The 14,891-nt window shown below is 42.6% G+C and overlaps 1 protein-coding gene across 1 annotated transcript in view; it reads left to right on the top strand.

The window, feature by feature from the left end:
* atl1 (atlastin GTPase 1) overlaps nt 1–14,891 on the top strand; it is a 35,576-nt gene that overhangs the window by 6,159 nt on the left and 14,526 nt on the right. The window contains exons 3-10 of the mRNA XM_060924803.1: nt 221–355; nt 2,431–2,535; nt 2,618–2,668; nt 3,104–3,160; nt 4,837–4,929; nt 10,387–10,525; nt 14,326–14,453; nt 14,657–14,713. Coding sequence (XP_060780786.1) covers nt 221–355; nt 2,431–2,535; nt 2,618–2,668; nt 3,104–3,160; nt 4,837–4,929; nt 10,387–10,525; nt 14,326–14,453; nt 14,657–14,713 — 765 coding nt within the window. The remainder of the gene's footprint in view (nt 1–220; nt 356–2,430; nt 2,536–2,617; nt 2,669–3,103; nt 3,161–4,836; nt 4,930–10,386; nt 10,526–14,325; nt 14,454–14,656; nt 14,714–14,891) is intronic.

The following is a 14,891-nucleotide window of genomic DNA, read 5'->3' as shown; positions in this document are numbered from 1 at the left end:
ATAATGAGATATCAGATTTCTACCATTAGTTATTTACTCATGAGCTGTTCTTCTGCTGCCTCATCATCACATTATTGCGCTGGAGTTAACACACTGTAAGGCTTGTGCACAGCTTACGTGATATGTATCATCTGATTTTCTGATCATCTAATTCCCATAGGATCATTATAATGTGTGTGTGTGTGTGTGTGTGTGTGTGTGTGTGTGTGTGTGTTCTCAGGCGAGTGAAGACTGGGTAGGGGATTCTGATGAGCCCTTAACAGGTTTCTCATGGAGAGGAGGCTCAGAGAGAGAGACCACTGGCATCCAAATCTGGAGTGAGGTCTTTCTGGTGGACAAACCAGATGGAAACAAGGTGTGATAGACAGGGACGCAGATTTATTGAGTGATTATTTTACATTTTGTGCCTTAATCCACGTACAATAGACTTACACTGTGCAGGACATTTTATAGTGGGGTTTCCAACAACATACCACCACAACCCTGGCATTGATTATTTTTCTATAATAGATAGAGTGTTTTATTGATCCCCAGGGGAAATAGTTTTCTTCCAGCGGTACATCCATTATCCGTAACTGCTTATCCTGTGCAGGGTCGCGGGCAAGCTGGAGCCTATCCCAGCTGACTATGGGTGAGAGGCGGGGTACACCCTGGACAAGTCGCCAGATCATCACAGGGCTGACACATAGAAACAAACAACCATTCACATTCACACCTACGGTCAATTTAGAGCCACCAATTAACCTAACCTGCATGTCTTTGGGCTGTGGGGGAAACCTACACATGCCCCTTTTCCACCAAAGCAGTTCCAGGGCTGGTTCGGGGCCAGTGCTTAGTTTGGAATCGGGTTTTCTGTTTCCACTGACAAAGAACTGGCTCTAGGGCCAGAAAAACCGGTTCCAGGCTAGCACCAACTCTCTGCTGGGCCAGAGGAAAGAACTGCTCACGTCAGGGGGGGGGGGGGGGGGGGGGGGGGTTGTTAAGACCAACAACGATAACAAGACCGCGAAAGATCGCCATTTTTAAGCGACGAGAAGCAGCAGCTGTACAAACGCGAAGTCATCCATTATTATTCTTATTATTATTGTTGTTGTTGCTGCTGCTGCTTCTTCCATGTTGTTATTGCTTCGATATTCGCGCCAAGGTTTATGCAAACGTAGCGACGTAACTGACGTATACAGCGACGTAATGATGTATACAGCGACGTAACTGACGTATACAACGACGTAATGATGTGGCTTCCCTTAGCACCGTGAGCTATGGAAAAGCAAACTGGTTCTCAGCTGGCTCGCAAGTTGAACGAGTTGTGAACCAGCACCAGCACTGGCCCCGAACCAGCCCTGGAACTGATTTGGTGGAAAAGGGGTATCAGACACAGGGAGAACATGTAAACTCCACACAGAAAGCCCTGCTGGCCACTGGGCTTGAACCCAGAACTAACCCAGTGCTAACCACTACACCACCATACCGCCCTCCAGTAGCACAATAAACAATAAATTACAAGGACAATGCACAGAAAACTAAGTCAATAAAAATAAAATGAAATACAATAAGAAAAAAAGGAAATACTAAGTCGTACTACAAAGTGTTTTGTTCTTCTTATACCACAGTTACATGCCAGCGTTTACAACTTTAACTTTATTAACAAACTACACATCATACTTTTGACTGTTTAGAGTTGCATTTAATGTTATAAAACATCCACAACATATTTTTGTTTCTTTTATCACTTATGTTATAGCAGCTATAAACAGTCGTTCCCTCCCCAGCCTGTCTTTTTTTTTTTAATCAATAAGACAAAACAAAAACAGTTCCTCATTTTACTGGGAGCCCAAAAGCACAAAATCCTGTGTCCTGAAAACTTTTCCATTACAAAAAGCTGACACTGGAGACTCCTTCCCTAAATGTTAAATAAATATAATTTTCTTACAGAAAACGTCACCATATTACTCAACAAGTAGAGGATTTTCACTGCTAGATAGCAACACAATTCTTTAACCTGTTTATTATTAGGCTTAGATTATGTGAGCTGTCCACCCTACAGAATTCTGAAAACTATATGAACTTGTACCATAGTGTGCTTGAATCTCAAATCTGATTGGTCAGAAGGTGTTGATTAATTTTCTATAACTGCAGCTCTGACAATAGTGCCAGCCACACGACACCACCCTATTACTGATTATTTTCCTGTAACAGCATGTATTTTATTTCTTAAATAATCAACATCTACTGACGAATCAGATTTGAGAATTCAACAGAGTGATTTTCTCATGAAATGTTCATGTAGCAAGTACATGTTCATGTCTGTCTGTTTGAAGTTTTCAAAACTCACAATTTTGCTCATAATTCGCAGAACGTTTCACTGAATCGGTGTTGTATTGAATCTATTGTTACTTGTGTGTGGCTTGTATTTCCTCTCATGGCCTGTAGGTGGCAGTGCTGCTGATGGACACACAGGGAACATTTGACAGCCAGTCCACGCTGAGAGACTCAGCTACTGTATTCGCCCTCAGTACCATGATCAGCTCCATGCAGGTAACATCTAAAACACTCAGGCTCACTGCCTGTTCAGCACACATCACATGGACTGAACTGCTGAGCTCTCATCTCTTTGCAGGTGTATAACATATCGCAGAATGTTCAGGAGGATGACTTGCAGCACTTGCAGGTACGGCCACTCGTTCTGCATCCGGGCCACACACAAATGCCCACAGTGCAGCTTTTAAACACAGCAGCAGTAGTGTCTGTGCTTTAAGCCTGCCTGTTTGAGTTCCTGAGGTTGCCAAGTCAAATAGAATTCTGATACACAGTCTTCGAAAATGCATTTTGTGATATTGAATTGTTTAGTACAACCATAAATGTCAGCAGAACCCATGATTTGCTTGATGTACTGGGACCGCTTATGAAATAGAGTCAGTATATTTTCTAGATCATATACCTTTGTGGAGCAATGAAACATTTTTCCAACCTCAAAGGAAGTCCACAACCTGAACCTGTAATTACATTTTGGCAAGTGAAAAATACGAGCTTTAGAGGAACATGAAGGCAAGAGACTGAGCTTTTTTTTTTGCTGTGTTTGTGTGTTTTCGGTCTCTTTGTGTAGCTTTTTACAGAATATGGTCGGCTGGCCATGGAGGAAACGTTCCTCAAACCGTTCCAGGTATTTACATTAATCTAAGTCAGCACATATTGATTTTTTTCAGCTACTACACTGTGTGCACAATTATTAGGCAAGTGAGTACTCTGACCCTACCATTATTTCTATGCATGTTTTCCAACCGCAAGCTAGATACACTTGAATGCTAATTGGATTTAAGCATTCTCAGGTTGTATTTATTTGTGTAATGAGGGAGGGTGTGACCTAAAGTAATTAATACCCTATATTAAGGTGTGCATAATTATTAGGCAGCTTCTTTATCTCAGGCAAAATGGGCCAAAAAAGAGATTTAACAGACACTGAAAAGACAAAAATTGTAAAATGCCTATCAGAGGGATGCAGCACTCTTGAAATAGCTAAGCTATAGAAATGTGAGCACAGAACAATCAAACGTTTTGTTGCAAATAGTCAACAGGGTCGCAAAAAATGTGTGGAGAAGAAAAGACACAAATTAACCGCAAAAGACTTGAGAAGGATTAAACATGAAGCTACCAGGAACCCATTATCCTCCAGTGCCACAATATTCTAGAACTGCAACCGACCTGGAGTGTCCAGAAGGACAAGGTGTTCGGTGCTCAGAGACATGGCCAAGGTAAGGAAGGCTGAAACACGACCACCACTAAACAAGACTCACAAGTTGAAATGTCAAGATTGGGCCAAGAAATATCTGAAGACAGATTTTCCAAAGGTTTTATGGACGGATGAAATGAGAGTGACTCTGGATAGACCAGATGGATGGGCCCATAGCTGGATAACTAATGGACACAGGGCACTTTGACTCAGACACCAGCAAGGTGGTGGAGGGGTAATGGCATGGGCTGCTATTATTAAGGATGAGCTAGTTTGACCATTTCAGGTTGAAGATGGACTTAACATCAACTCCCAAACCTACTGCCAGTTTCTAAAAGATACATTCTTCAAGCAGTGGTATGGGAAGAAGTCTGCATCATTCAAGAAGGCCATGATTGTTATGCAGAACAATGCACCATCACATGCACCCAAGTACTCCACTGCTTGGCGAGCCCACAAAGGCCTTAAAGATGACAAAGTAATGACATGGCCCCCTTCCTCACCTGACTTAAACCCTATTGAGTACTTGTGGCCCCTTCTTAAGCATGAGATTTACAGCGAGGGAAGACAATACACCACTCTGAATAGCATTTGGGAGGCTATGGTTGCTCCTGCACAAAAAGTTGATCGTCAACAAATCAAAAAACTAACAGACTGGATGGAAGGCTCATGGCAGTTATTGAAAAGAAGGGTGGCTATATTGGTCACTGAATATTTTTGAAATGCTAGAAGTGTTTATTTGTTAATTCTGAGTTGTTTATTTGTTACACTGAAAATTAAAATAAACAAGTGAGATGGGAAACTTTAAGCTTTTCATTTAGTTGCATAATAATTCTGCACACTAAATGTTGCCTAATAATTCTGCACACTTATATATTCCCCTGAGAAGGCCTAAACTCCCCTTTCCTTTGTTAATCATTCTGGTTTTAGGTTTATTAACAATTTGGATTGACTGAGAGCACTGTATTTGTTCAACGATAAAATTAATCATCAGGAATACAACTTGCCTAATAATTGTGCACACAGTGTATTGCTGTTTGGGAAAAGAAGGAAAAAGATCAAACTGGAGATGAATATTTTTATTAGCTAAATATATTGTGTTTTTCCAGTCAATGATTTTCCTGGTGAGAGATTGGAGTTTTCCATATGAGTTTCCCTACGGACAAGAGGGAGGGATGAAGTTCCTGGAGAAAAGACTAAAGGTCAGACCTCTCCTGAGTCACTGCTGAGCGTGTGTGTGTGTGTGTGTGTGTGTGTGTGTGTGTGTGTGTGTGTGCGCGTGCGTGTGCACGCATGCGCTCTAACGCAGGCCAAGTTTACATTAGACCATATCTGTCTCGTTTTCTTCGCGGATGCACTGTCCGTTTACATTAAAACGCCTGGAAACGGGAATCCGCCAGGGTCCACGTATTCAATCCAGATCGTGTCTGGTCCGGTGCTGTGTAAACATTGAGAATACGCGGATACGCTGTGCTGAGCTCTAGCTGGTGTCGTCATTGGACAATGTCACTGTGACATCCACCTTCCTGATTCACTGGCATTGGTCATGTGACGCGACTGCTGAAAAACGTCACGGACTTCCGCCTTGTATCACCTTTCATTAAAGAGTATAAAAGTATGAAAATACTGCAAATACTGATGCAAATACTGCCCATTGTGTAGTTATGATTGTCTTTAGGCTTGCCATCCTTCCACTTGCAAGTGGTAAGTGATATGCACTGAGATCACACACACAGCGGCTCAGTCCCAAATCACTGCTCGTGCGCTATACTCGCGCGCTCTGTGAGCTACGCAGGGCCGGAGTGCGCACCCTCCAGAGGGCACTCGCTGTTCAGGGCGGAGTGATTTGGAGCGCAGGATGCCTGCGGAGCCGAGCGTATCTGTGTATTGGTGTTGCTGTGTGCACGCGAATCGTGTATTGGTGTTGCTGTGTGCACGCTAATCGTTTTAAAAACGTTAATCTGATGATCCGCTGATATGGTCTAATGTAAACCCCACCGCAGATTGGACTGACTCAGCGGGTGGTCTTTGAATTGGAAGGGAAGTACTATTGCATGGAGAATAAAGCATCCTTCTTAAAGTGCCATTCCACCATTGGATGTATTCTTTGGCATAAAATACAATATATTTTATGACAACATGACTAGACAGAGAAATCTTTTAGCTTCAAAATGATATATCAAACATAATTTTTTGACAACGACAAGTATATTAATTTTGCAACCAAAGTCACCTACCCTTTTAATTTCCGCGCGGTAGTGAAACGTGATGTCATCGGCAGGTTCCCCTTCTTGTGTACCATGTGTCAGTCTATTTTTAGACCAGGAAACCCCCAAAGTGAGAGAGTCATTTCTCCTCGTATATGGGGGCCAAAAAAATTGTGAAAAATTTTGAGTTAATCTTTCAGTTAGCTAGATTTATTGGTATTAGCTAGATTTATTGGTATTATTTTTATCGCGTTCTATCCGCCATTGCTGATATGTGCCACGTCACACGTCACGTGGTACACAAGAAGGGGAACCTGCTGATGACATCACGCGCAGAAATTAAAAGGGTAGGTGACTTTGGTCGCAAAATTAATATACTTGTCGTTGTCAAAAAATTGTTTGATATATCATTTTGAAGCTAAAAGATTTCTCTATCTAGTGATACCATTTATATATGTTGTCAAAATATATTGTATTTTATGCCAAAGAATACATCCAATGGTGGAATGGCACTTTAATGCTTGTGTAAGCCTCTTGATACAAGGTATTTTTCAGCAATGTTAAGCCTAATTTCTTATTACAGAATGACTTCAGTAACAGAATCAAAAACTGGTACTGACTCTTCTCCCATCTTTTTCATTTTAAAACATGCATTACAGAATGTCAGCTAAAAGGGGTATTCCCAGGAGGTCTCCCATCCAAAGCCCGACCCTGCATAGCTTCTGAGATTGGACAAGATTGGGCATGTTCAGAGTGGCATGGGGATAAGCAAGAGCAAGCAAGCAAGCAAAAACAACCTATTTATAGTTAATTGTCATGCTCTAAAATTAATCATTTAAAATTAAGCAGCAAGGCACAGTGGAGCAGCAGGTAGTGTTACCACCTCACAGCTCCAGGGTCCCTGGTTAATGTCACTGTTGAGTTTGCCATGTTCTCCACCTTTCCACATAGGTTTCCCCAGAATGTTCTTGTTGGCTTCTGCCTCCTCAAAACAGGCTGGCACCACGTCTGCGTGGGTTTCTTCCAGGTGCTCCGATTTCCCTCACAGTCCAAAGACATGCAGTTAGATTAACTGGCTACTCTAAATTGTCCGTGTGTGCGAATGGTTGAGAGGAGAAAACCTCTGTAATAACCGTAGGTGCTAAAGAAGGCACCTGGACTTGCTTGAAATCCTTGAAGACGTTTCACCTCTCATCCGAAAGGCTTCTTCAGTTCTCTCTGACTAGTGGGGAGTTCCAGGTATTTATCCTCTAGTGGATCAAAAGTTGTTGAGTCGTCCTGTAGGTGTAGGTCACTGGGGGCCGGATGTGAATGTTGTTAGCGGCCTAGAGAGTTGTTAAGGTGATGAGACCCACAGATGACCCTAATGACTCTCTAGGCTGCTAACACCGTTCACACCCAGCCCCCAGTGACCTGCACCTACAGGATGACTCAACGACACACGTGACCTCAACGACTTTCCTTTGGGTTGCTTTTGGTCCACTAGAGGATAAATACCTGGAACTCCCCACTAGTCGGAGAGAACTGAAGAAGCCTTTCGGATGAGAGGTGAAACGTCAAGGATTTCAAGCAAGTCCACTTGCCTTCTTCAGCACCTACGGATTATTATAACCTGGATGACTGAGAACCTTCACAGACATACTCTATAGTAATCCCTAGAAACTTTGAACTGCCAAACAGAGAGCGGTAGACTGACTATGCTAAATTACCCCAGGTGTGAATGTGTGTACATGACATCCTGTGAAAGACTGGAGTTGCACACAAGATGCATTTTCAACCTCATGCCCAGTGTTCTTGGGACACTGCACACATGCATCCCACATGCAGTGTCCCGATCCACTGCAGCCTTGTCTAGGATAAATAATTTTTGCCTTTTAAAATCCAAATCTTCTCAAGCTTGCTACTGGGTGTGAAAAATGCTACCATTTTAAGACTATTGTATTTTTTTTGTATTTTGTCAGAGTTGAAGCATTCAGCTACTGACAAGGGAACAAACCAGGATTTCCAACCACTGGGCCTCATTTATCAAGCTGGATATAAACAAATTAATTCGTAAATTGTTTGTACAAGCATTTACACAAAAGATTTGGTATTCATGAACATCCTATTATTTTGGAAAAAACATTCAGATCTGGATCGGCACAGTGGTGTAGTGGTTAGCGCCGTCACCTCACAGCAAGAAGGTCCGGGTTCGAGCTCTGTGGCCGGTGAGGGCCTTTCTGTGCGGAGTTTGCATGTTCTCCCCGTGTCCGTGTGGGTTTCCTCCGGGTGCTCCGGTTTCCCCCACAGTCCAAAGGCATGCAGGTTAGGTTAACTGGTGACTCTAAATTGACCGTAGGTGTGAATGTGAGTGTGAATGGTTGTCTGTGTCTATGTGTCAGCCCTGTGATGACCTGGCGACTTGTCCAGGGTGTACCCCACCTTTCGCCCGTAGTCAGCTGGGATAGGCTCCAGCTTGCCTGCGACCCTGTAGAAGGATAAAGCGGCTAGAGATAATGAGATGAGACATTCAGATCTGACTCGTGCTCCTGATTGTGAGTACATTTACACATAAGACGACTAACTAATGTAAACTTCGACTTGATTGACTTCAAATCATATAATTTGTATGGATTATTGCACTGGGGCGGCACGGTGGTGTAGTGGTTAGCGCTGTCGCCTCACAGCAAGAAGGTCTGGGTTCGAGCCCCGTGGCCGGCGAGGGCCTTTCTGTGCGGAGTTTGCATGTTCTCCCCGTGTCCGCGTGGGTTTCCTCTGGGTGCTCCGGTTTCCCCCACAGTCCAAAGACATGCAGGTTAGGTTAACTGGTGACTCTAAATTGACCGTAGGTGTGAATGTGAGTGTGAATGGTTGTCTGTGTCTATGTGTCAGCCCTGTGATGACCTGGCGACTTGTCCAGGGTGTACCCTGCTTTTCGCCCGTAGTCAGCTGGGATAGGCTCCAGCTTGCCTGCGACCCTGTAGAAGGATAAAGCGGCTAGAGATGATGAGATGAGATGAGATGGGATTATTGCACTTTAAAATATGGAATATACCATTGACTTTATATAGCTTATTTTTAGTATGTTTACAGCATGTAGCAGAGGCCTTTATCCACAGCGATTTATAGAAGTGCTTTTTAGTCTTTATCAAAAATTCTTGTGCTAGTTCAGTAGGTCAGGGACTAAGGCCGAATCCCATTTCACCCCTTGGACCAACCCCTTAGCCCTTCCCCTCCATTTTGCGCGTTCACGTGAAGGGGTAGGGGTATCCCAATCCCAGTTAACGCGGAGGGGTAGGGGAAGGGGTAGGGCTTCTGTACCCCTCCAAACGGAGATTTTCCTGGAGCAGACTCCGAACGAAGGGGTTTGAGTGATTTCCCACAATGCCATGCGGATTTCAGCGAGATTTCATGCGGATTTCAGAAAGATGGCGGTTCCCGCGGCGAAAGATTGTCATAAATGTATTTTCTCCATTATTTACGTGTTTTAAGTTGTTATCCAGAGGAAACACGCCGCTTGATTCGCTTTCGAGCTGAGAATGAGCAGCGATTTCTGAAATCCAAGCTGCTGCTAAAAAGCTTTGGGAGTGAGTATTGTTTTCGGTTGCTTTACTGCGTACGTTTTGTTCTGTTATTCTCGCTTTTATTGTTTACATGAGTGTTCTGACACCTCATTCTGTCGGATGTGGTGCACGAAGCGCCAAAGATATCCCATTCAGTGGTGTTAGTTAACAAATCACACCCTGCCAGCAGAGATTTCTGCCTCTGGCTCTGACTGTAGCGGCTGGTCGCAGCCAATGACGCGTCGCGTTTTGCTAACGTAAACGCTGACGGAGGTACGCGATGACGTATGCGATCGTTGAAGGGCTATCCCAATACGTAAGGGTTGAATTTCAAGCCCTATCCCTTGTAGCTCAGTTTCAAGGGGAAGGGCCAAGGGGAAGGCGGAGGGGAAGGCGGAGGGGTAGGGGTAGAAATTAGAATTGGGATTGGGCCTAAGTATACCAGAGCAAAAATTTGTGACTTTTGTCATTCAATTATGACAAAAGAAATAGATAAGATTTTGATCTTTTCAGGTGCTGTTACATTGCTAAATATTTTTATTGGCATAGCAGTGACTTGAAATCACTTACACTTCTGCCTTTCACCATTTAATTGTCATTTTTGTGTTTGCAGCCCTCTCTGCACTTGACCTTTTATGTGCACCACTAAATGTGAATGAGCTGTGTTGAAAATGCCTTTTGCACTTTACTGATTATCAACATGTTCATGCAAGCGTGAAGATAAATATTAATGACACTTTTGTAAATCCAGTGGAAAATGTTAGTTTGGTTTGGCTTAAGCAAACATTTACACACGCCTTTACTAAAAGATTGATAAACAAGGCCCACTGTTTGTATGAAATGTGAAAGTATATAATGGCGGTGTTGTATTTTGGTAGCAATGCTCACATGACTGTGTATGTTTGTGCAGATTTCAGAGAACCAGCATGAGGAGCTGCAGAACGTGAGGAAACACATTCACTCCTGCTTTACCAACATCTCCTGCTTCCTCATGCCACATCCCGGCCTCAAGGTCGCCACCAACCCCCGCTTTGATGGCAGACTCAAGGGTACGTCCGCACACTTACATACACGAAGGCATATGAGTATTAAAGCCTTAAAACGAGACAGCCTTTCAAGTTCATAAAATTGGTGAAATTTAGTTCCTCTGAAATTTAGTCATTGTGATGTATGTTTATTTCTGTAATATCTCACAAAACATCAGGCCATTCTGTGGCTGGGAAGTTATTTAATTTGACGGGATTCCCTAACAAATAATGTGCATGAAATCGCTCGCTTTGCAGTCAGGCAGACAGAGGAAGTTCGTATGCACATGCACAGGTTTACCTTGACCGTGCGTTGACAGTTACATAATTTTGTTGTGAAACGAACAGCTGATCACACTGAAGTGCTCGCTAACCGCCGATATTTTATTAGTTTGGTCCTGCGTTTCCTTTCCTTCGCAACATAACGTCTTTTCTTCTCGCTTTCTGTTACTGTAATCAGTTTTCCATGTTTCATTCGCATCCTCCATTTTTCTCTCCTGTTTCAAATTTGTATCCCACAATGCCTTGCGCGAACAGGGAAAGCCCACCATACGATGTTTGATGTAGTATCTTGAATTGGGTCAGAGTGAAACAGGAAAAAATAGCGAAGAATTTAGGGCCACGTGGCCCCAAATTCATTAACTGTTCCATTAAAAAAAAACTAATAAAATTGAAAGTCTCTGATTCGAATTCAGTAGCTTTCGGTCCACTAAACAAAAATAATTGGGTGTCAGGGAAAATTCTTTTTATGACCTACACTTTAAAAATCTGAAAGGCAGTCTACTTTTAATAACACTAAAGGTGAAAGTAAATGAGTGTGTGTGGCCCTGCACTGGACTGGTGAACCATTTAGGTTTCCCCTTCAGTGGACCCCATTATTTTAGTAAAGCTGTGGGGGGAGCGCATGGTGGTATAGTGGGTAGCACTGTTGCCTCGCAGCAAGAGGGTTCTGGGTTTGAGCCCAGCAGCCGACAAGGGCCTTTCTGTGTGGAGTTTGCATGTTCTCCCTGTGTCTGTGTGGGTTTCCTCCGGGTGTTCTGGTTTCCCCCACAGTCCAAAGACATGCAGGTTAGGTTAATTGGTGGCTCCAAATTGACCGTGAATGTGAATGGTTGTGTGTCAGCCCTGCGATGACCTGGTGACCTATCCAGGGTGTACTCCACCTCTCACCCATAGTCAGCTGGGATAGGCTCCAGCTTGCCTGCGACCCTGCACAGGATAAATGGCTACAGATAATGGATGGGTGTGTGTGTGTGTGTAAATATTTTCACAGGCCAAACCAAATGAAAGATTTCTGACAGATTTACAAATTTTGGCAACTCAGATTTTCACATACTCACATGCATGTTGATTAATGTAAATCACCTGTAAACACTATAAAATGGAAAGCACAGCTTGCTGAAAATGGCAAAATGATGACTAAACAGTAAAAGATTGCCTCCTAAGCACAGCCTGTGCAAAATCCTCCAGTAATGCAGCTCAGCAATTTCAGGGTGTTGGCTAGACATGCACCAACTCATCCTTCTTTTTCCCTCTTTTTATATTTCATTTGCTTTAATGGAATAGCAAGCCTTATTTGTCTAGTTTGCGGAAGCCATGGCCTAATGGTTAGAGAAACCACTTTAGGACCAAAAGGTTGCTGGTCCAATTCCCTGGACAAGCAGGACTGGCTGAATTGCCCTTGAGCAAGGCATCTAACCCCCTGCCAAGAGTGGTGGCATACCTTGTGTCTGATTAGCCAAAGAAAAACTCATGTGATTATCAGTTCGGGCAGGGAACCTGGCCATAATAATAACAATTTGTCTAAATGTGTAGGTTGCTTTCTTTCAAGTCATCAATAAAAAAAAAATCCTGAGTTTCACAATATTTCAATTATGTACAGTGGTGCTTGAAAGTTTGTGAACCCTTTAGAATTTTCTTTATTTCTGCATAAATATGACCTAAAACAACATCAGATTTTCACACAAGTCCTAAAAGTAGATAAAGAGAACCCAGTTAAACAAATGAGACAAAAATATTATACTTGGTCATTTATTTATTGAGGAAAATGATCCAATATTACATATCTGTGAGTGGCAAAAGTATGTGAACCTTTGCTTTCAGTATCAGGTGTGACCCCCTTGTGCAGCAATAACTGCAGCTAAATGTTTCTAGTAACTGTTGATCAGTCCTGCACACCGGTTTGGAGCAATTTTAGCCCATTCCTCCGTACAGAACAGCTTCAACTCTGGGATGTTGGTGGGTTTCCTCACATGAACTGCTCGCTTCAGGTCCTTCCACAACATTTCGATTGGATTAAGGTCAGGACTTTGACTTGGCCATTCCAGAACATTAACTTTATTCTTCTTTAACCATTCTTTGGTAGAACGACTTGTGTGCTTAGGGTCGTCGTCTTGCTGCATGACCCACCTTCTCTTGAGATTTCACAGATGTCCTGACATTTTCCTTTAGAATTCACTGGTATAATTCAGAATTCATTGTTCCATCAATGATGGCAAGCTGTCCTGGCCCAGATGCAGCAAAACAGGCCCAAACCATGATACTACCACCACCATGTTTCACAGATGGGATAAGGTTCTTATGCCGGAATGCAGTGTTTTCCTTTCTCCAAACATAATGCTTCTCATTTAAACCAAAAAGTTCTATTTTGGTCTCATCCATCGACAAAACATTTTTCCACTAGCCTTTTGGCTTGCCCACGTGATGTTTAGCAAACTGCAGCCTTGCAACCCTGCCATGCACACCATTGTTGTTCAGTATTTTCCTGATGGTGGACTCATGAACATTAGCCAGTGTGAGAGAGGCCTTCAGTTGCTTAGAAGTTACCCTGGGGTCCTTTGTGACCTCACCAACTATTAGACGCCTTGCTCTTGGAGTGATCTTTGTTGGTCGACCACTCCTAGGGAGGGTAACAATGGTCTTGAATTTCCTCCATTTGTACACAATCTGTCTGACTGTGGATTGGTGGAGTCCAAACTCTTTAGAGGTGGTTTTGTAACCTTTTCCAGCCTGATGAGCATCAACAACGTTTTTTCTGAGGTCCTCAGAGATCTCCTTTGTTCGTGCCACGATACACTTCCACAAACATGGGTTGTGAAGGTCAGACTTTGATAGATCCCTGTTCTTTAAATAAAACAGGGTGCCCACTCACACCTGATTGTCATCCCATTGTTTGAAAACACCTGACTCTAATTTCACCTTCAAATTAACTGCTAATCCTAGAGGTTCACATACTTTTGCCACTCACAGATATGTAATACTGGATCATTTTCCTCAATAAATAACTGACCAAGTATAATAATTTTGTCTCATTTGTTTAACTGGGTTCTCTTTATCTACTTTTAGGTTTTGGGTGAAAATCTGATGTTTTAGGTCATATTTATGCAGAAATATAGAAAATTCTTTCAAACTTTCAAGCACCATTGTACATTTGTGCATTTATTAGCGAATTTATTTAATATTGACAGGGTAATCCATATATAAAATTGCCAATTATGTGATTTGAAGCCCGTCAAATGAGGTTTATACTTGATACATAAATTTAAATAAACATAGAATACAAACACTTCATTGAATTTTCACGAATACTGCATTTTCTGTATAAATGCTCTTGCGAAAGATTTCCTAATAAATCTGTTTGTATCCAGTCTGGAAAACGAGGTCCAGTGTTCCTGGGCTAGGCTCCACAACCCCCCTGATCTTTACTACAATACAGCCATTTCTGAAGATGAATGAATAAACATGATCACCAGATGACTGAAAGTAGAACCTTTAAGACCATCACAGTTTGTTTGATTGCTGCATATATGTGACTTGCATTGTAGAGATCGATTCAGAGTTTATCAGTAACCTGAAGGTGCTGGTGCCATGGTTACTCAGCCCCAAAAACCTGGACGTTAAAGAAATCAACGGCAGCAAGATTACCTGCAGAGGCCTGCTAGAGTATTTTAAGGTGAGCACAGAGCAGCTCATGCATTAATGCACATCTGAAAGAATTGTACTGGAGACAAAGCTACTTTTATTGAACCACTGTAAGGTTGAAGGAGGCTAAGAAGTTATCTGTTTTTATCTTATGGTTGTATAAAAGTCAAATATCATTATGAGCAAGTCATAAGCTAAGCTTATCTTCTCACTACACATTTTGTTGCCTTCCAGGCATATATAAAGATTTACCAGGGGGAAGAGTTGCCTCACCCAAAGTCCATGCTACAGGTACTATACACATGTATCCATTTCCTCAGCATCATCCTAACGTGTTTTGTATTGCACATACGTACTGTTATAAGTTTGCTATTTCAGACTATGGGAGTACATTCCAGAACCCTTCTGCTTGCTAATGATTTTGCATCTCTGTGCTTGCTGCTGGTGGGCGTTATGGAAACCTAAGAAA

This window comes from Neoarius graeffei, chromosome 7 (genome assembly GCF_027579695.1).
Source record: "Neoarius graeffei isolate fNeoGra1 chromosome 7, fNeoGra1.pri, whole genome shotgun sequence".
Classification (NCBI taxonomy): domain Eukaryota; kingdom Metazoa; phylum Chordata; class Actinopteri; order Siluriformes; family Ariidae; genus Neoarius; species Neoarius graeffei.
Note: the sequence above shows the minus strand (reverse complement) of the source record. Positions and strands in the feature narration are given on the sequence as shown.